The following is a 19790-nucleotide window of genomic DNA, read 5'->3' on the forward strand; positions in this document are numbered from 1 at the left end:
TCAACACACCCTGCAGTACATGCATTATGTTTGGGCAAAATACTCGAAACCTAAATCCCAAACACGAAAAACCGGAGCCTGAAAAACCCGAACACTAATTCGGGTTTCAACCCACAGTACCCGAAATTATTATGGATAATTCGAATTTCAAATCACGGTACCCGAAAAACCCGAATAGCAGCCCAACTCAAACATTTTCACTCAGCACATTCCATGCATGTTGCTAAGCTTGAAGAAGTCACTTCTGGAGAGTGAATTCACAGTGCAATTCGTTACTGTTTGCAAAAATGCAGAAAAGGCTGTGCACTTTGGCAGTGCTCGTTGGATTGAAGGGCGACAGTAAAGTTTCAGCGGAAAACATCTATTTGTAGTATCAACATATTTTAGTGATTCCACAATTTGTTTTTTCAGCAATTTGCAAAAGCAATTTAATCGCGATGCTAAAACCATTGGTACATTTGCGCCCTGCTTGCTCGCCATATGCGCACAGAAGTCAAAAGATCACAGCACAGTGACTATCTCGGACAGAGGAGGACAAACAACGCAGGTCAACAAAGATATCGCACCCAACTCAACTCTTAACCGTCATGAATGGTATGCATTGATATAACAAACCAGAATGTACACAGTTTACAACAACGCCAAGGCAAATCCCAGTCGCCTCTCAGGTGATGATGGGCGCCGTTTTATCTCCTCATCAGGAAGGAATGTCTATCATATGTACAATGGTACTACAGCACAGTGGAATTCCACTCCCTTCTCTACAAACTGTACAAATCACGCTCCCGTTTATCTGACTTCAACCATTCGATATGTTCCTACAGCTACAGGCCACGGTGCAGCTTTCTCAGTTGTTTGAGGCGCATCTGAGCACGCTCAAGGCTGGGCCCTTGGTGCGCCAAGCCGTGCCATGTCTCCGCCTGCCTTCCGCTCAGCATTTGGTGCCTCACCAGCTCGCCGTGGAGGGATGCGACGTTCACTATAGGCACTGTGGTCGGGCGCCCATGAGCACACTGCAAGAGAGGGTTTTATTCAGCGGAGGAAAGGTTCTTTCCATAACAGGAACACAGAGTAACAGCGGAAATAAGAAACCGAGCAGCCAACCGTCCTTACCTGGAAGCATAGGGATGTTGCTTTCAGCTCTTCAATAATCAGACAGCATTCGGATGGTAGCAAGGGGTCACCAAACATGATCGCCCCTACAGTAAGCCAAGAAGAAACATCAACAAGCCATGTTTTATCGAAGTGTGATACACAGAAATGCTTGCACTATGGACAACTATATCTATATGGGGCAAATAAGTAGTAACCTCTGCAAGCTTTGAAGTTAAGAATACGGAGAACTGCTGGGGGCATTGCTGATGACCCATCAGTCTCATCAAGCTGGAAAAGACAGTAATAGGTAACATGACTAAAGGTTAATCAACTAAATGTAATAAAATATCCACATACATTTTTTTTATTACAGATAGAATAAGATGAAAAATCTGAGGCTCATTCACTTGCAGAGGTATTTTTTGCAAGTGAGGAATTTAAGTTGCACATGATAACATAGTGGTTACCTGCTGGATAAACTCCATGAGATCTTTCCCTGTCAAATTGACACCCAAAATACATGGAACCTGTGTAGCACAGATTATGTTTAGCATACATGAACTATTGAACGCGGCATATGATTTACCTAACAAGGCTCAATCAGATACTTGGTTGTAACACCATTTTCGTATATAACTCCACAGAAATGAGAAGATCTGGGTTTGAAATTCATATATTTCTTGTAAATATTTGACATGAACCTTTGAAGATCTCGGTTCACCATTCCGTCTCATTCTTGTCATTACTATGTGTACAATTACAGATATCAAACAACTTATATAATGTTCGATGACCTACATGTTTAAAAAAACAAATAATAAAAAAGAATACAAATCTATAAACCATGTTCAGCATATTAAAGGAAAACATGTACATAGCAGCATTGATTCCAAACAAGTTAAATGGTACGGCAGAAGCAAGGGTGTTCCTTACAGCAACAAGAGTAACAAGACGGGTTTGTCTCCTCAGAATATTCATGTTCCTGAAATATACAAAGCAAATGATCAAATGACAGACATACATTTGATTCCATATATATGAGGTGAATGGCTTTTCGACTTCATGGAAAAAAAAACTCCCCCAAAACCAAATGCTAGTCAAGCACCTACTTTTTGAATGATTCAGAGGAATTGCTACCACTGCTGATGATCCAGCCCCATTTCCGAATCTGCTCAGCATACTTCTGGAATAATTGAAACCCAGTCTCAGGGAGAGACTGAATTTTTTTTTGGCGAGTGCAGTATTGAACGCAGCATATTAGCATTGAAACAAGTTCACAAATGCAATATTAACATAATGCATCGGATGCTGACTAACAAACATGACGTACTAATTCCTCCTCAGAGTCCAAGTAAGTGACAACATGGCCTTCTTCTGATAAAACCTGCACGATCACTATATGAGTATGAAAGAGTAAAATATTTTTGTTCTTGGCCACTGTAATATTAACAACCTTTCTACGAAGCTCCTCTAAACGTATCCTTTCATCAGCTGCATGCTGTATAATAGTAAAACAAGAGGACGTAAGTACATGGCTTGCTATGTATTTTGAAAAATAAAAGCATTTCATCAGCAGCTCAGCACATGTATTACCTACTTCTGAATGAACATGAACATAAGAAATGCATGTTCCACATTTTGGCATAGATATATAATCGAAATGCTTTAGGGCATATTTTAGATACTGTTTTAAAAGGTTTAAGTATTTCCTTTTAAGAAGTTGAATTTACATCAGTACTAGTAAACTGACTAAAAGGTTTACTAAATAAAAAGAAATAAGCAACTGGTAGAGAGCATGAGCATTGGCGCATGATTTGACTGCTCCAAATGCAGCAACAAGAAAAATATTTTGTATTGCCATAACATGATTGTTCCAGCCAAAACAACAAGAATAAATAGTGTGCTAGTATCTATTACCATGGTACCAGGCCCCTTAAAAATGAAGGTACAAACGGGGAACCTAATCCCCTTGCAAAAATGAGAAAAAGTGAACCTGATCAACAAGGAGGATAGTTTCCCCAGATATCACAGGAATAAATTTCTTGTCCAGCTGCAATAAGACCCTTGCCTCCTCAAAGCAGTTCTTGTCAACACATTCAGGAACTAGCGAGTTACAAGAGAGATGCAAGGTCCCAGAAGAAATGCTAAGTACATCATCATAGCATTCAAAAGGACCATGCGGCATGTTTGAAGCCTGCATAGGGAGGTAAAGCAGTAAGAACATAACAAGATGCACAATAGCAAGGACATATACAACCTCTATGTGAGTATCCCAATTTCAATGCATGCTTAACTGTATGCTGGCCAGAGTCATCTCGCCATTTAGTTATCTGAGCAGGTGAATCCTCAAGCCCATCAGAACATGCATCTCCAAATTTCACAAATCCATTCGAGCTGACCCAAACAAGATAAGTGTATAATAACAGGCTTAGAGAGATATGTTCAAGTACTAAAGGTATATCAAGGAAAATAGGCCAGATGAGCTTACCTGAAACTTAAGTCTGGAAATTCACCGCTATCAGTCTCAGGAACAGGCTGGGTTGAACTCATACGTGAGATATCCACAGGTGTAGTAGATGCATTGCCTACATTTGATTAGAAGATGTAAAGTTAACCCTCATATAAATGCAATTCAAAAGGGGCAATGGTTGTAGGATGTACCTTCAGGGCTGTTAGTGCAGATACCTTTATCGCCATCTATGGCCAATTTGCTCAGTAGCTCATTTAATCGAGAGAATTTCTGTTTCACTCTATAAAATGGTGGAGCAGAATGACACCTAGATCTACTGCCCTTGGAAGGCCTGGATCTCTGGTCCAGTCCAAGGTTGCGTTGATTCAGCAGATCTTTAGCAAGTGAGTTGGCATTTGCCATATTAAAAGAAGGGACGTTCAAATGGCAACCATTATCATTTCTCTCGGGAGAAATATCAACTGAAAATCTTGTGTCAAATTTTGATTTCCACATTATCAGGTCATCTTCAGAACCAAACTGGTCAGTTGAACCACAATCCTTATTGAAGTAATTAAGCGGCTGTATTGCCCTGTCAAAGTTATCCAAATTTTTAGTTCCTTCACATATCATTGATGAAACATTGCTAAATCTGTCCAAGGCAAATCTAACATCGCTGTCAATATTTTCACAGTTCCAAGAACCAAAGCTTTTATCTGATTTCTTGTGAAGTATCCAGCCAGTCCTTGCACGACTGCAAGGTGTATCATCCAATGAGGATAGATGTGAAAAATGATGGGAAGTATCCCCAATGCAGGACCTATCCATCAAGTCACTGTTCCACACAGCATGAATATCAGGGAAGTTCATCTGGCTTACAGTATCAGCTTCAAGGCCTTCAACACATCCAGTTGCAGTCCCTAACTTCTTATTGATGCTGCACTTTCTCAAAACTCTACAGAAGCTCCTGGAGGTGTTAACATCATTATGATAAAATCCATCACTGAACTGTAACATATCGGGGAAAGAAATATTAGTAATTGTATCTGTAGCTTCATTGAGTAGGCAATCCCCATTTGTTTTATCAAACTCAACACAGGATCCATCCCAGCCAGATGTGAATGCCTTTACGTTTGTTTGATTTTGCACCAAATCAGACCTCAATTTGTCTGACCTATTGAAAGACCCAAAGCAAGGTTCTCGTATTTCAACTTCTGAACCAATCAACTCAGATTCTTGTTTGTGAGCTAAAAAACCTTCAGTTGGTATGTCCTCCAACATCCCAAAATTACCAGAATATGCACACTCATGGAATATACCTTCTGTCCTTTGCCTTTTCCGACCAGTTGGGTTAACACTTGAAAGATCAGCATCTAACTGGGAAGGACCATCCTCTAACCAGCGATAATTGATTCTTTCAGGAGATTGCATTACCTTATACCCTAACTTGTAATCAATACTGGCAACATTGTCAGTGAGCCAGGGTGAATTAGTGACCTGTCCAGAAAAAGAGACATGCTGTATGGATGGCTCCATATCAAAAGAAAAGCAGCGTGAGTCTTTCTGTAATCCTGTGGCACTCATATCACTGTTGATATCTCTGACTGCATTCTTCTGCTGAGTGTTTTGGAAGTTAGCGTACTCTTCATTGTTCTGCACATTATGATGCCTTAGGAGTCCCTTATTCAATTTCACTGCAACAGCACCATATGAAAAAAGCTCAGAAGCTTAACAGATCAAAGAGACAAAAAAAAATGTGAAGTATGTTCACCAAGTCACCAACCATCATTTTTTAGAGGCACACTGGTACCGCCAGCGCAAACTCCATCAGCTAATGGAAAAGGGTACAATGATAACGCCTTCAGACCAATAATTATTTATTCACAAAGCCATAAGCAAGGGACACTGAGGTCTCATTGTCTCACCTTTTGGTGATTGCAGTGCATTCTTCTTCCAGTAGTTTGTGATAGTTTGTTCAAAGAAAAGCAAGACGGTTTGCCAATCCTAGAGGTGGGAAGAAGGGGGAGATTAAATAGCCAAATATAACACTGTAAATAATTTAGAGATGAAACAAGTAACATCATGTTTCTGAATTACTACAAACAAGGAAGATCAAAACCATAGTCATAGTGAGTCACCTTGAATTCCACGATGGTTTTTGTAGGCTCAAAATGTAGATCGTAGCTAGATCTAGGACAGCAAATGTTCAGTAGAAAAGCAGGGTATATATCAGTCTTCTGCCTCTTCCTGCTCTGAACATCAATTTCTTCATTTGTCCTCATAATGGAAGATTGAAAACTAGACGCCAGATTATTGAGCATATTATGAATCGGGTTTCTATTCACGAATCTTGAGTTGATGTCTTTCGAAAGTCAAGGATGTTTCCAAGAATTTGGAAGATAGTAAATAAAAGTAGATAACGGCAAATTGACGAGGATACACAAGTATTGAAAATCCTGAAAATGAGAATTGAACTTTGCTGAAAATACTTTATCAAAATAGTACTTCATAGCTTAAATAATGGACCTTACCTTCGTACGAAACACATCTGCAGGTCCAGATATATGCCCTGAAAGAACCCAGCTCTGGTCAGAGGCAGATATCTCATGGAGACATCTGGAGACATCATCCCCAAAACTTTTTGATATAAGGGGCAAAGGGGATGATGAAAAAGCTGTGTTTAGCAATTCATCTTCGCTGCATTAATGAAACAGGCATGTCAATATGTTTAGTACAAGAAAAATCATAACCAACCTTAGCACAACACACAACCTGTCAATGTCAAGGAGTCTGATTGAAATCTGTGGATGAATAAGCGCAATTTGCAGGACACACTTCTTCACATGATGTAATTCTCTTTTCTCACTACAAAATATGATATGGGGAAATATTAATCAAATGATCTATTGAACAGAGCTGTGAATAAGAAGAGACATATGCGTATGAATAGTAGTAATAATTATCACATGCCTAGATTGCATTTGTTTCCTCCGTACTGGTTGATTGTAAAAAAGCTCCTGAACAACAACTGCGAAGAAGAAAGGCCTGATAATAGCTCAAATAACACAGGAGAAATATAACACACATGACTGGGGTCTTGGATAGACCGTTAAATCTCACTCTTCACATGTATTATGTATATATAGACACTGCATTGTTTCCAGAAGATAAGTAGAACAAATACCTGTGGTGCCAACCATTTCCCTCTTGTCATCTATTCCCAGATGTAAGCATTTAGATCCCTGTGCGATTGTCAGAAGAATTCAGATGGACTAACCATGGATAATCAAGATAGTGTACATCATTAAAGAAGCTCAGTGGTGGTGCCTTTATTATCTTGCAATATGAATTTGGTCTCCCACGAGCTTTCGTCCTGACTTCAACCACAGAGATATCAGAAAGTGATGCGAGTGCTTCTCCATTTAGTCCAAAACTTCTAGGACTAAGTTCCTTGTCCTCCATCACATTATGAAATTTGGATGTTGCTGTTATGGCAGAAGCGAATTATTAATCATTAGCACAGTTAGAACCACAATTGAGTATATTTATTCTTTCAAAACCTACACATGTTTCAGGTAAGTAAAATGGACCTATACTTAATTAAAATGAATAGCATAATCAATTTTAACAATGATGGCAGGGGTCCCTGATTGTTAAATAAATAGGTACAGTACTTCTTAAATAAACAACAACATGAATGTCATTTTCATTATTATGTCCTAAGCAAATCAATAACTCCATATTCTACATCTGGCATAAGTGAATAAGATGAACATCCAGAAAACCATTTCTTTATGTTGCATCGCTTGCAACAATGCAAAGTAAAATGACAAAAACAGTACCATCAACAGGAAAACTGGAAAAGACATGCAAATAAATAACAATAATTCTGGCTTACTATATTTTTCTCCCAAGAGAACCAATTCATCTCGTGTAATACCACAACCTGCGATTTGTACAATATTGCAATAATTTTTTTAAAATGATAACCTCTTCAAGATTTTTTCGCCAAAAAGAAACAGAGAGAGAGATATAGCATAAGTGCATACCATCATCTTCCACTTTTACATAACATGCTCTGATGTTTATTGCAATGTCAATCTGAAATTGGTACAAAGTATATTAATGATAACACACAACACAGAAGATATCACCATATATTATATGTTACTTATTATTCCTTTTCCATATTGGAAAGCAATACCTTGCTCGCATTGGCATCAATGCTATTATATATCAACTCCTCAACAACCCTTGGCAGGTCAGACAGAACAACGCTTGAACGCAACGAGCTATGAACGCTCTCCGGCAAGCGCTTTATGGTCTGCATTTACTCATACTGGGAAAAGAATATGCTGAAACAGGAAAATGCCCAATGATCAAACATATGCAAGGAGAATAAACAGGACAGGTAATTTCAAAATTGCAGTGCTATAAGTAGGTTTCTTCAGGAAGGGGGGGGGGCAGCATGGGAAATGGGTGTACACATGTGCACCCGATAGTTTTTTGAAAAGTTTAACATGTGCGGCCCCAGCATAGATTAGGGTTTGGGGTTTTCGATATTGCACAGCAGGAAGGAATGGAATGGACGAACAAGGGTTTTGGGGGCGGATCCAGCATAGGACATGGGTGCACACATATACATTCAATAATTTTTGCAAAAAAAACGAAAATCCATGGTCAGAACCGAATACAAATCGCACACCGTGAGGGGGTTTGGGTGTTCCATTTCGCACAGCAGGGAGGGAAGGGAAGGGAAAGGGCGGACATACCTTGTCGGCCGGCGGAGCGCCGCCCGTCGAAGAGCTGGCAAGGCGGCGCCACTCCCCTGTCGTCGCTCTCGCGCGCTTGGAAAGTGGGAGAGGCCGAGAGAGAGAGGAGCGCCGCACGTCCCGGAGGCCACGAGAAGCCCACAAACGCAGCGGGAGGCAGGTGGCTCGGCTCCCAGGCCGGCGAGGATGACTCGGCCACCAGCCAGACGGGCTCACTTTTTTTTTCCCGAGAGCGGGCGAGGCAATCAGGATGGTGGCGGCGGAGGGGAAGGGGAGGAGGCGAGTCGGTGAGGGGAAGGGGAGGAGGTGGGTCGGCGGTGGGTCGGTAGATGCGGGGAGGCAGCCGCAGGAGTACCAGCCGTCGTCCTACGGCGACCGGATTTGCACCGCCAGGTCGCAGGCTGCCTGACGAACAGGAAGTCGGAACGATCGATCCCAAGAGATTCAGGCGTGCGTGGCTCTTTTCCACACGAGGCGTCGGATCTGCCGAACGCCCACCTGACGCACATTCAGGCCGGGGGCTGCACGGACGGCGTTTTGCAGCCCTCCAGCACCAGATTTTTGGGCTACAACGAAGTTCAGCAAAATAATGACAAACACAATATTTTTTTTGGCTGTATACAAACCACCTGGACTGCTAGTTCTATCATATTCGACCTTTGAAAGCCTTCCCTAAGATCTCATACAGCAAAATCAGACATACACTGACACTGTTAGGCTGGCACACTGTTAAACTGATACAGTGTCAAGCTGGCACAGATGGCATCAGATAGATAGAGGCCGTGTTTAGTTCTTTACGTGTAAAAATTTTGTGTTGGAATTTTATTAATTTAAAGTACTAAATGAAGTCTATTTACAAAACTTTTTGCATAGATGGGTTGTAAATCGCGAGACGAATCTAATGATGCTAATTAATCTATAATTAGCAGTTGGTTACTGTAGCATCACTGTTGTAAATTATAGATTAAATAGGCTCATTAGATTCGTCTCGCGACTTACAGCCCATCCATGCAAAAAAATTTTGTAAATAGACTTCATTTAGTACTCCATACATGTGTCCCAACATTCGATGTGATGTTTTTTTCGCGTTGACGGGTAAAGAGGGCCAGAGCTTTTTCACGAGCAGAGTGGCAGCACGGATGGGCTTGAACCTCACCTCACGTTGTCAGAAAAGGCATATTAGTTCTGAAGATAAAACACCACCAGCAAGCAAGCTCCAATGCGGTGTAGCACGCTGGTTCCGAGCCGACAGGCAGCTTTACAGCGCACAATTGCACGATCCATTCAGTAACTAGTTGAAGAAGCACTACACTACACTTCACTGCATCTTCTCTGCTAAAGGAGAAAGGTTGTTGGCCCTACTAACACACGCAGGTTGACATCGCATTAGCTCTGCACCTCAAACACACCAGTGGAACAGCTGATACATCAGAACACCTGATACCACGAAGAAAGAAGCTGAAGCATCATGCCTCATCAAGCTGCACCAAAAAAAACATAGTTCCTGACTATGTTACATTAAAGTCTGTGGATATCTGCAGTCCCGGTCACAAAGAGTCCTCGATCGTGAGCGTACTTGGTATGTATAAACTTCTGTTGGTTAGACTTCCTCATCTCATCAGATCAATTAAGCCATGGGTGTTTCAAGCACTGCGCAGCAGAAGGCCTGTTCTCCGGTGTAAAATCTAGGATTGGCCGAAGAAAATCAGCAAACCCTCGGGCGTCAGTTTCAGTGAAATTGTACCTTTCAACAAGTAAACAATCCAGGGGCCAGAACTTCAGTCTCCGGATCCTCTTTAAATCACCGTGCCGATCAAAGTAATCCTTGGAACGAGTTCCCGAGGTAGCAATCTGAAAGACAACAAAAATAAAATAAGAGGGAAATTCAGATAGCTCACTAAAGAGGGAATGAGGGAGACTGCTGTGACCTTCCGAGGCATCTTTCCAAGAGTTTCCATCATTAGAGCCAAGTGGTCCTATAGATAGATTACAAAAAAGGCTGATGAATTGTTTGATTGATGATAACAAACATATACAGAAAACTTGATAAACATGACTCAGCATCCGGAGTGGATTGAGCTAGGAGCACAATTGACATAGAATCTTACACATAGAAACTTACATAGGAAAGATGTCAAGTTCACATTAATAGAGCAATTGAGCAGGTATCAGAATAAAGAAGTTTGTACATACAACTAATTATTTTTCAGTTCATTAAACTTAACTTGTCCTAGGCATTACATCCGGCAACTAGAATCGTATCTTTTATCAAAAAAGAAAAGGTCAGTACAGAAAGAACAGCTCATAAGGCCCGTATTTGTGTAACCTTCAATACAATTGCACAAAAATCTAGTTCCTGCTTACAGTCATTATACAAAAGGATTCCAAAAGGTCAGTTCTTTGAATGAAACTGCATACTGTAATGGAGGTTGCTTTTCAAGATCACAATAGAAAGGAAGCCAGAAGTATACTATCACAAGAAAAAATTGTTCAAATAGCAGCATCTCATGGGGCACCTCAAATGTTGCACATCAAAGTTGGTATGTTCATTTAAATACTGCCAGTGTGGACCCTGTAATCTTGTTTCATTTCTACAAAGATTTCAGTAGCTAGGTTGGCAATTATCAGGTTGGGTACATCTTTACACAATTGCAAAGTTGTTGAATTCTGAAGTGGCCCACAATCTGAAGAGTATATTAATGTCAGTGTTATTGTTTAAATGCCCCAAAAGTTGCAAGTGAGTATTTGAAAGTTTGGTGGATGAACACAACAAAAGCTGTAACAGACCATATATGGTGCTGTCTGCAATATAAGCATGAAGAAAAGTTTGTTCCCATGAAACTTGGCAACAAAGAGAATACCACAAGCCCACAATGGTAGTTTAAATATGTGTGGAAACTGTTGATCCTAAGAAACTGGTAAGCACATGCAAACAAACAAAATGTGTTTTTTTTTCTTTTTACCTCATCTTCGCTGCATCCTTCGCAATTCTTGGGAGCAAACAACAAGTCACCAGTGGCAAGCTCAAAGGCTATGCAAGTAAACGACCACATGTCAGCAGAATACGAGTACCCTGAACCGATGATAACCTCCGGAGCTCTGTACTGCCTTGTCTGTATTTCACCAGCAAGCTGCTGATCGCCCCAGCAGGCATTCCCAAAATCGACGATCTTGCACTTCAAGCTAATCCCATCAAGGTTCCTCTCCTTCTCCACTTCAGCTGCAAACCCGCCAAGCGAAACTCGCCTCCGTGAAATCTTTGCCACGGCACGTCTTGCTCTCATTTTTAGCATCTTCTCACTGAAACTGATCACTGTCCTACCATATTGGCTTCCCACAGGCCTATCAAGAATTGGGGTGAACCCCGAGCGCACAGGATCCTTGGCCGGATTAATTGTCGAAACCAGAAGAACATTCTCCGGTTTTAAATCCGTGTGAATGATGCCAAGCTCACTATGCAGGTAGTCAAGGCCGACCAGCAAAGATCGGCAGATTTCCTTCACTCTGCTCAGCCCAACGCCCTTGTTCCGGTTGTACCGTATCAGCCGGAGCAGGCTGTCGCCGAGAAACTCCGTGACCAGGCAGACGTGGTGCCCGTTGGGGCCAACGTGCTTGAAATGGTCTAACAACCGCACGACGCACTTGGAATTCGTCGGGTCTCCTTTCGCTACCGCTGACAGTAGCTCGATTTCGTGGAGAGCTGCGTGTGCGTAATCCCTCGCGCTCTTCTGGATCTTGAGGGCCACAAATCTCTGCCAAATTTGCATTTACAACATCCCAATTAGTAAATTCATTATACATAGACGAGATAAAGGAGGCCGTTGGTCACAAATTGGAAATGAAAATGGGCAGCAGTAGTTGCTGTGAAGGCAAGATACAATCTAAGGGATCAAAAGCACAATTTCGGCCTTAATACGTACTCAAATGCCCGCCAAGTTCTTCTGGAGACGATAAATTAAGCGCAAAAGACAAGGAACGGAACAGGGTTCAAAGGGCAAAGCTGCACTATTTTGGATTCGCGTGACGGCAAGCTTCCAAACAACCTCTACCGAACTCTCCAAAAGCCAAAAGCCACCGGAAACACCGAGCAAGTGCACAAGGTTGCACAAAGAACACGCAAATGGGAAAAAGAAACTATTATCTATCAAGCGAAATAACAAGAAACAAACAGAAAAGGAAAATGAATTAGGGGCAAGCGCCGGCGTGCGTGCGTACGCTGTGGAGGGTGTCGTAGGCGAGCCAGACGGTGGAGAAGTTGCCCCAGCCTAGCTTCCGCTGCGCGACGAACCTCCCGCCGGCGAAGCGGTCCCCGGGCCGGGCCGCGTGGTACCCGCCCTTCCGGTACCCCTCCGTCCCTTCGTCCTCGTCCTCCCCATCCGACGACCCCGAGGAGTAGCTGTAGCCGCCGTTGCCGAACAGCGACGCCATCGGCCGAGACGGGAGCCGGATCACCCCCCGGTCTCCTCCACCACCACCACCTCCCGCGGATTCGAATTCGTGCGGGGAGGAAGGAAGACAGGTTGTGGTCTGTGGGGCTCCGATTTATAAACGCGGGGGGCCTTTTTGCAAATTTCACGCGCTCGTTCCGGTCGGGGAGAGCCGGAGAGGGACAAGTGACCGTTCCGCCACCACCGGGAAAGGAAGGGAAAGGAAAGGCCCCAGATTAATTGTGTGATTAGGGCGCTTTAATCCCCGTGCTAATTGCGTCTCGCGTGTGCGTGTGGCCGTGCCGCGGGTTTGAACCGTGCTGCTTGGCTGACGGCTGGGTCCAGAAACTGGGGGACAACTGGTCAGTGGGCAGCGGGTCGTCTGATCGTCTCGGTCTGGTATCTGTACGAGCCGATGGGCTGTGGTTTTGGGCTGGCTGGCTGGTGATGATGGGCCGGCGCCCGACGGCGCTGGGAGCAGTTGACGACACGGCATCGGCGCCGGTCAATGACGCGAGGCCGGGCAGGTGTGTGCGTGACGTGCGTGACAGTGCACGCCTCCGTGGTAGACATTGTTGGTGGTCGCTTTTAAAACCTGTCCATGGAACAGGCAGACGGCACTGGTAGGTAATTCCGGAGAGAAATTTGCAGCTATCGTTTGTAAGGCCGTGTTTAGATAATGTAAACGCAAAACGTAAAATTTTTGTAAATTGTTTGCATGGTATATTAAATGTAGTTAAAAAATAAATCGCATTACACAAATGGATTGTAAATCGCGAGACGAATCTAATGAGCCTAATTAGGGCGTGAGTAGACACTAAATTGCTACAGTAATGCTACAGTAATGCCTGGAGCAGTCACGTGCCGTGGAGAGGAGAAACGGAGCCGGGGAGGACGGCCGTGGACCCGTGGTGGCGTGCGCGCCTGCGCGTGGCGCCGGAGAGCGATGGACCTTGGCCCGTGGCCGTCCGCGCGGGCTGGATCGTGCCTGGCCCGACGGCGCCTTTTTCTTTTTTTATATTTAAAAAAAATTCAAAAATATATTTTTGTTTCGAAAAATTTCAAAAATATAACCCGATCGTCCGGCCCAAGGGCGACAGGGGTCCTGTCGCCCAAGCAACGGGAGACAGGACCTCAATGTAAATTTTTTTTTGAATTTACAAAGAGGTCCCTGGCTGCCCCCCGGCGACAGACCCCCCCACAGAGCGACAGGGGGTCTCCCACCCTATATAAGCACTGGCCTTCATTCCCTTCTCATTTGAACCAAAAAAATTGCACCAAAAATTCAGAAAAAAAGAGAGGGGTGAGGAGAAAAAAATCGGCGAAGCTCTGCCGAATTGCGCACTTGTGATCTACCGGTAACTTACGTATGAATCCGTTGATATTGTATAACAATTTAATTTAATTAGCGGATTAGCTGAATTAGATTTGGTGATTTAGAACACTCGTTTAGTATTACAAATTCAGTACTATTATAGACTTGTTTTTAAATTAATTATGAATTAGAATAGAATTATGACAGTACCTTATTGATATTGCAGCATAAGGCAATGGCTGCCTCTAATTGTGGAGGATTTTCATGGACCGAAGAAAAATCTAGTATAATACTTGATATCATGACCCATCTTGTTATCAGTAAGAAGTAGGATCCGTTAGCGGATGGTACGATAGAGATGGTGTTGTCCAAAGTAGTAGAGTTTAAATATTTCACATTATTTTGAGGTATTACAACGCAAGATGTAAAGGGACACCTGCTAGAACGTCGAAAGATATACATAAGAGTATGTGAACTAGCGAATCACCCTAATATCATTGGATTCTTACAAAGTTCTTGTAAGATATGGATGCGGCCAGAGGTGTATGAGATGCACATTAAGGTAACTCTCATTCAGTTCTAATCCCGTCCGTCATTTGGAATCCATATGTTTGAAACAGTAATATTATTGTTTAATTATATGCTAGGATTACCCCGAGGACACGGAGTTGATTAACAAATCGATACCAAATTTCCGTAAATTGGTATGTATCTTCGGTGGACTTATGCCGCAAATTAGGCGAAGGAGGTGGAGAAGATCTTCGGGTGATAGTACTTGGCCTCCACAAGAACAGATGACCGGTGGTTCGTCAAGTCATGCTGCAACACTTCAAGCACCAAGTTGTGTTAACTTGGATGACGACATGGATTACTTCATGCCCCCCAAACCATGGCCTCCAACACATGATGTTCCTTCCCCTGTACATGAATCTAGATCCAGAAAAGAGAGAAAGGGAAAGGGAAGAGATTCGTCAAGTCATGCTGCAGCACCTCAAGCACCAACTTGTGTTAAATGGGATGACGACATGGATGACTTTATGCCCCCCAAACCATGGCCTCCAACACATGATGTTCCTCCCCCTGTACATGAACGTAGATCCAGAAAAGAGAGAAAGTGAAAGTCAAGAGGTTCGTCGAGCCATACTACACCACCTGCAGCACCATCATCTGTCAACTGGGATGACGACCTAGATGATTTCATGTCATGATCTATAACATATGATGTTCATCGGTTCAAGATGTATTCGCATTTAGTATTGTTAATGTTGTATTATGATTGTATGTATGTCTCGTACCTAACTTGCATTCACTGGACATGTACATAATGTCGAGTTTGAATCGTAGTTAGTTCTAATGGAGCAGCAGCGAAGCATAAACATACTATCTATCGTATGTAATGGAAAATACGAGAGTGATCAGAGGCTGCAGAGTCCACGGTAAGTGGCTGCAAGTACCGCCTCACCCCAGCTGTAGGGCGGTACGTCCTCGTCCCCATCCGCAATCTCCCATGCATACGGAAGGAGAATCCTATCGACCGAGTTGCCATGAGTGTTGTTGAACAAGATGTAACCAAACAACCAAAGTAGGTATGCCTCAAGCGATCTGGTCACACTGTACTCGTCGGCATCTGCAGCCAACAGGGTAGGCTACATAAACAATTAAGATTAATGGTTTCAACTGACAATGCAACATGTAAATTGTAACAATTAAACTTAAATATGCAATGAATACGTACTGTAAACTGTAGCAACCAGGTCTTCGAAGGACCTGCTGCTCGCGGGTGCGGGTTGATCGGACCTGCTTCTTCCACGCAGTCAACCAGAGCAAAACGGGCCTCCAGCTCATCCTTCCACGAGGCCGCCAGCATACGCGGACCTACAGCCTCCCCGACGATAGGGAGGCCGAGGAGGAAGGCCACGTCCTACAGCGTAGGAGTCATCTCCCCACACGGGAGGTGGAACGTGTGTGTCTCCGGCCTCCATCTGTCAACGAGCGCCGTCAGGAGGGATCGGTCGAGCTGAACAGGCCCACCCTCGACAAGACGGCCCAGAGTCAGTAGACTGGACTCACGTAACCTGCAATAAACAAAATTGTCGAAACAAAGGAATACCGATGAATACATAAGTGATATACAATAATATTTCATTACATACCTGTCAACTCAATCGTGGTGTATAGAGATCGCCTCCCTAGGTGGACGAGGACGTAGCACCTCTTGGGCTCGGTGCTCAACTGCTGCAAAGAAAGACCTGTGGCTCGAGTCGATAACTGGGTCTAGCAAGGAGTCCATCTCCATACCTGCATTCAAAAATATATAAGAACACATAGGTACATATATGTTCCATACAAACTGGACGCACGATTACTACATATTACAGATATGTTCGATACAAACTGGACGCACGATATTTATACATTACAGATATGTTTCATACAAACTGGACGCACGATTACTACATATTACAGATATGTTCGATACAAACTCCACGCACGATTAGTATATAGGTACAAACTGCACACTGATGGATCATGACACCGAGTGGCTTCAACGAGCAATTCTCGCTGATGGTCGTCTGAACGTAGGAGGTGCTCCATCTCTGGGATTTCTGGAAGGACCGACATCAGCAGCATCGTGAAGTGCATTCTGAGGACACTTCTTGTAGTTGTGACCCAATGCTCCACATTGGCTGCAATGCTTTTGTGCCTTACTTGCTTCGGACTCGTCCATACCATTCCGAATACGACGTGTCTGACGGTGACCTTTGCCTTTCTTAGTGACTGGATCAGTAATAAACATCTTATTCTCATTATCCTGAATGAAAGGTCCCCCTATTCCAATCCCGTATACCTCATGTCCCTAGGTGGATACAGCTGCTTCCTTGCTGAAATAAGGTGAAACAAATACTTCTGGCTGCAACACAGACTCTGCACATGCCGCAATGAGATGCGAGCATGGCAAATGCAATAACTTAGGCTTCATGCAGGAGCGGAAAGCTTTGCCATCTGCTGTAATCAAACTCTTCTGTACCACCCTATCTCTACAGATACCACGACCAGCTCTATCCTTGCATAGAACCTCAAATCTATGCTCCATTATACCTGTCGATATGATGCGGTGTAGTTTGACCTTTTTAATCTTCTATTGCATATATTGTGTCACTCTTGTGCAAAACTGAATTTGGGGGTTGCTGATGTTTATGCTTGCAGCCATGTAACGCTCTCTGAAATACTTCATGCAAACATACACGATGAACTCAATAATTCCCACAAGAGGAAAGGCACGACAAGAACGCATAACCATATTGAAACACTCTGCATGGTTCATTGTCTGAATACCATACCGTATTCCGTTGGTATCATAAAGGAATGACCATTTCTCCTTAGGTGCACCTCGAATCCAGTGTGAAAATAGCATCTCAATTGAATCCCTAGCCTTTGCAGCCTGACTCGTGCTTGTTCCTGATGCCATTACCTTCACTAGCTCTGCAGTCAACTGATCAAGCATCTGTCATAATGCATTGAATTTTCTCTGTTAATTTTGGGTGCACAACCTCTTAAACATGCTCTTAAGATCCTTATTCTTAAAGTGGTCATAGAAGTTTGCACCCATATGTCTAATGCACCACTTGTTTTGGACATCGGGCCACAATGGAGGCGTTGTCGCAGTTCCACGTTGCAATTTCAGTATTGATTGTAGCAGACCTGCATGCCTATCACTAATAAGTTACACATCTGGACGTGCAGCAACAACATGAACCTTCACTCGTTCAAGGAACCAATACCAACTGTCTAAGTTCTCATTCTCAACAAATGCAAATGCGAACGGAACTATTTGGTTGTTGCAATCTACCCCGATTGCGGTGAGTATCTGACCTTTATAACTTTCAATCAGAAATGTGCCATCAATGCAGATCACAGGAAAACAACTTTGAAATGCCCTAACACATGCACCTAGGCAAAAGAAGGCTCGTTGCAGAATGCTTTGCCCCATAGTCACGGTTGGTACGAGGTATGTGTCATAAAAGCTTCCAGGATTTCTAGCAGCAACCTGGGATAACATACGAGGTAGGTTATCATATGCTGCCTCATATGTGCCGAACCACATCTCGAACACCCTTTGTTTAGCCCGTCATGCCTTCAAATAACTAATGGTGTACTGGTAAGTCTGATCAATGTGTCGAACAATCAATTTTGGCTCATAATTTAGGTTGTCCATAATCAATCCATATATTTGCTTTGCAACAAAGTCGCATGATATATTGCGATGCGAGGGAAGAACTTCTGACAGCAAACAAGTGTGCCCTGTCACAATGGAACATTTCCAGTTCGACTTCCATTTTCCCTTGAATGCATGTACTCGCCATGGACATCCATCATTCACACACTTCACCTTATATTCTTTACTGCCAGACTTTATGACTCTAAATTCTCGTTTCAATGATATTGCCCATAGTCTCACAGCATCTTTTACGGCTTCAATGTTTGGATATGTTGCACCTTGCACTACCTCATTCCCTCTGTACTCCCAGTCCTGATTTCGTACGTCTTCTGTGACATGATTGCCAAAACCATGCTCCTTCCACTCTTTTGGCAATGAGTACTGCTCGTAATCAGATGAACCCTCATATTCTTCCATCTCCATTGTGGTTTGTTTTTCTGTCTCCATCTCGTCCACAATGCTATGTATCCTCTCTCCCTCATCAGCAAGGCCCTGTGGTCCGTTGTTTTGGTTCTCTATCTCTTCTGAGTCATCTTGCTCAACATAGTTGGTCTCTCTTCCAATACTCGGAGTTACTTGATCTGCACCATGTTGGATTTTATTTTGTGTCTTCTCCCGGATTTGAACAAGAATGGCCAGAGGCCACCCACGCTCTAGAGCTGCTTGCATGTACTTCTGCCAGTCATCAGTGTTGTGTATCATCATCCATTCTCATAAATCACTTTCTACCTCCCAATTAACAAGAGACTGGACGGTCATCACATGTGTCTCCTGATGAACACGGAACCCACGCTGCAGCCACTTACATATGGAACCAAAACTCCTCTACAGAGGTTTATCTATGGCGCTAGATGTGCACTTAAAGGCAGAAATGTCTACTCCATTTGACCCATACAAAACATTGTAGTCACCAAAAAATATTTGAAACTGCATCTTACTCGACATATCTGTATATTACAGAATACTTATCGAGTTATACTCTTTACTTCCCTACCTTATTCAATAATTCGTAAAAACTAAGTATGGATTTCAACTACAACATATAAGTATTCATAACTACGTGATGACACTCAATTTCTATAATGCATATGTGAAATTATATTCTAAATCGTAATTAATTTATAAACACGTCTCTAATAGTACTGCAATTGTAATAATAAATGCATAGTACTAATTTTCTAAACTAATTTACTACTACGTAACTAAAGTATCATTAAACTCGTACTTAAATGATTCTACAATAGCACTAATTAAATTAAATTACTCTACAATACCAATGGAAAAATACATAAGCTAAATATACTTACCTGCAAATCACAAGTGCGCAATCCGACAGGGCTTCGCCGATTCCTTTCTCCTCACCCCTCTCTTTTTTTCTTTATTTTTGGTGAAATTTTTGGTCTTAAATGAGAAGGGAATGAAGGGTCAAGGGCTTATATAGAGGGGCACACCCGATCGCCCAATGAGGGGGCGATAGGCCCCCCGTCGCCTGTGGGCGGGGCACCCCCAGTCT

The 19790-nt window shown here is 43.0% G+C and overlaps 2 protein-coding genes across 12 annotated transcripts; both read right to left on the reverse strand.

Annotated features, from left to right (window-relative positions):
- Positions 1 to 571: 571 nt before the first annotated feature.
- LOC120658268 (DNA mismatch repair protein MLH3-like) lies at positions 572 to 8825 on the reverse strand. Of its 7 annotated transcripts, XM_039936504.1 has the most exons (26): positions 8317 to 8820; positions 7749 to 7899; positions 7594 to 7645; positions 7443 to 7490; positions 6872 to 7029; positions 6729 to 6786; positions 6515 to 6572; positions 6317 to 6409; positions 6076 to 6241; positions 5985 to 6000; positions 5683 to 5906; positions 5470 to 5548; positions 5328 to 5375; positions 3757 to 5238; positions 3584 to 3680; positions 3390 to 3489; positions 3089 to 3289; positions 2549 to 2593; positions 2426 to 2479; positions 2205 to 2311; positions 2029 to 2077; positions 1797 to 1889; positions 1563 to 1622; positions 1311 to 1383; positions 1114 to 1199; positions 572 to 1013 (listed from the first exon to the last, which is right to left on the reverse strand). In XM_039936504.1, the coding sequence occupies exons 2-26, from the start codon at positions 7872 to 7874 to the stop codon at positions 825 to 827; spliced, it is 3762 nt and encodes a 1253-aa protein (XP_039792438.1). In that variant the 5' UTR covers positions 7875 to 7899; positions 8317 to 8820; the 3' UTR covers positions 572 to 824. The 7 variants fall into 7 exon arrangements, 5 of the variants coding, with proteins under 5 accessions (XP_039792438.1, XP_039792439.1, XP_039792440.1 ...); XM_039936505.1 differs by lacking the exon at positions 5328 to 5375 and having other exon boundaries at positions 8317 to 8823; XM_039936506.1 differs by lacking the exon at positions 1797 to 1889 and having other exon boundaries at positions 8317 to 8812.
- Positions 8826 to 9460: 635 nt separating this feature from the next.
- On the reverse strand, positions 9461 to 12910 carry LOC120658353 (SRSF protein kinase 1-like). Of its 5 annotated transcripts, XM_039936620.1 has the most exons (6): positions 12532 to 12905; positions 11280 to 12068; positions 10245 to 10292; positions 10061 to 10167; positions 9893 to 9982; positions 9461 to 9797 (listed from the first exon to the last, which is right to left on the reverse strand). In XM_039936620.1, the coding sequence occupies exons 1-5, from the start codon at positions 12742 to 12744 to the stop codon at positions 9940 to 9942; spliced, it is 1200 nt and encodes a 399-aa protein (XP_039792554.1). In that variant the 5' UTR covers positions 12745 to 12905; the 3' UTR covers positions 9461 to 9797; positions 9893 to 9939. The 5 variants fall into 5 exon arrangements, with proteins under 5 accessions (XP_039792554.1, XP_039792551.1, XP_039792553.1 ...); XM_039936617.1 differs by having other exon boundaries at positions 9893 to 10167; positions 12532 to 12901; XM_039936619.1 differs by having other exon boundaries at positions 9479 to 9982.
- Positions 12911 to 19790: the final 6880 nt, after the last annotated feature.

This window comes from Panicum virgatum, chromosome 2N (genome assembly GCF_016808335.1).
Source record: "Panicum virgatum strain AP13 chromosome 2N, P.virgatum_v5, whole genome shotgun sequence".
Classification (NCBI taxonomy): domain Eukaryota; kingdom Viridiplantae; phylum Streptophyta; class Magnoliopsida; order Poales; family Poaceae; genus Panicum; species Panicum virgatum.

Coding starts and splice junctions, on each gene's coding strand:
- LOC120658268 (XM_039936504.1), bottom strand. CDS start 7,874: ATGCAGACCATAAAGCGCTTGCCGGAGAGCGTTCATAGCTCGTTGCGT. Junction 3,490..3,583: donor TTTCCAGACTTAAGTTTCAG/GTAAGCTCATCT, acceptor TGTTTGGGTCAG/CTCGAATGGATTTGTGAAAT. Junction 2,078..2,204: donor TCCTCTGAATCATTCAAAAA/GTAGGTGCTTGA, acceptor TGTATATTTCAG/GAACATGAATATTCTGAGGA.
- LOC120658353 (XM_039936617.1), bottom strand. CDS start 12,744: ATGGCGTCGCTGTTCGGCAACGGCGGCTACAGCTACTCCTCGGGGTCG. Junction 10,293..11,279: donor AAGGATGCAGCGAAGATGAG/GTAAAAAGAAAA, acceptor ATCTATCTATAG/GACCACTTGGCTCTAATGAT. Junction 10,168..10,244: donor TTGGAAAGATGCCTCGGAAG/GTCACAGCAGTC, acceptor GTTGTCTTTCAG/ATTGCTACCTCGGGAACTCG.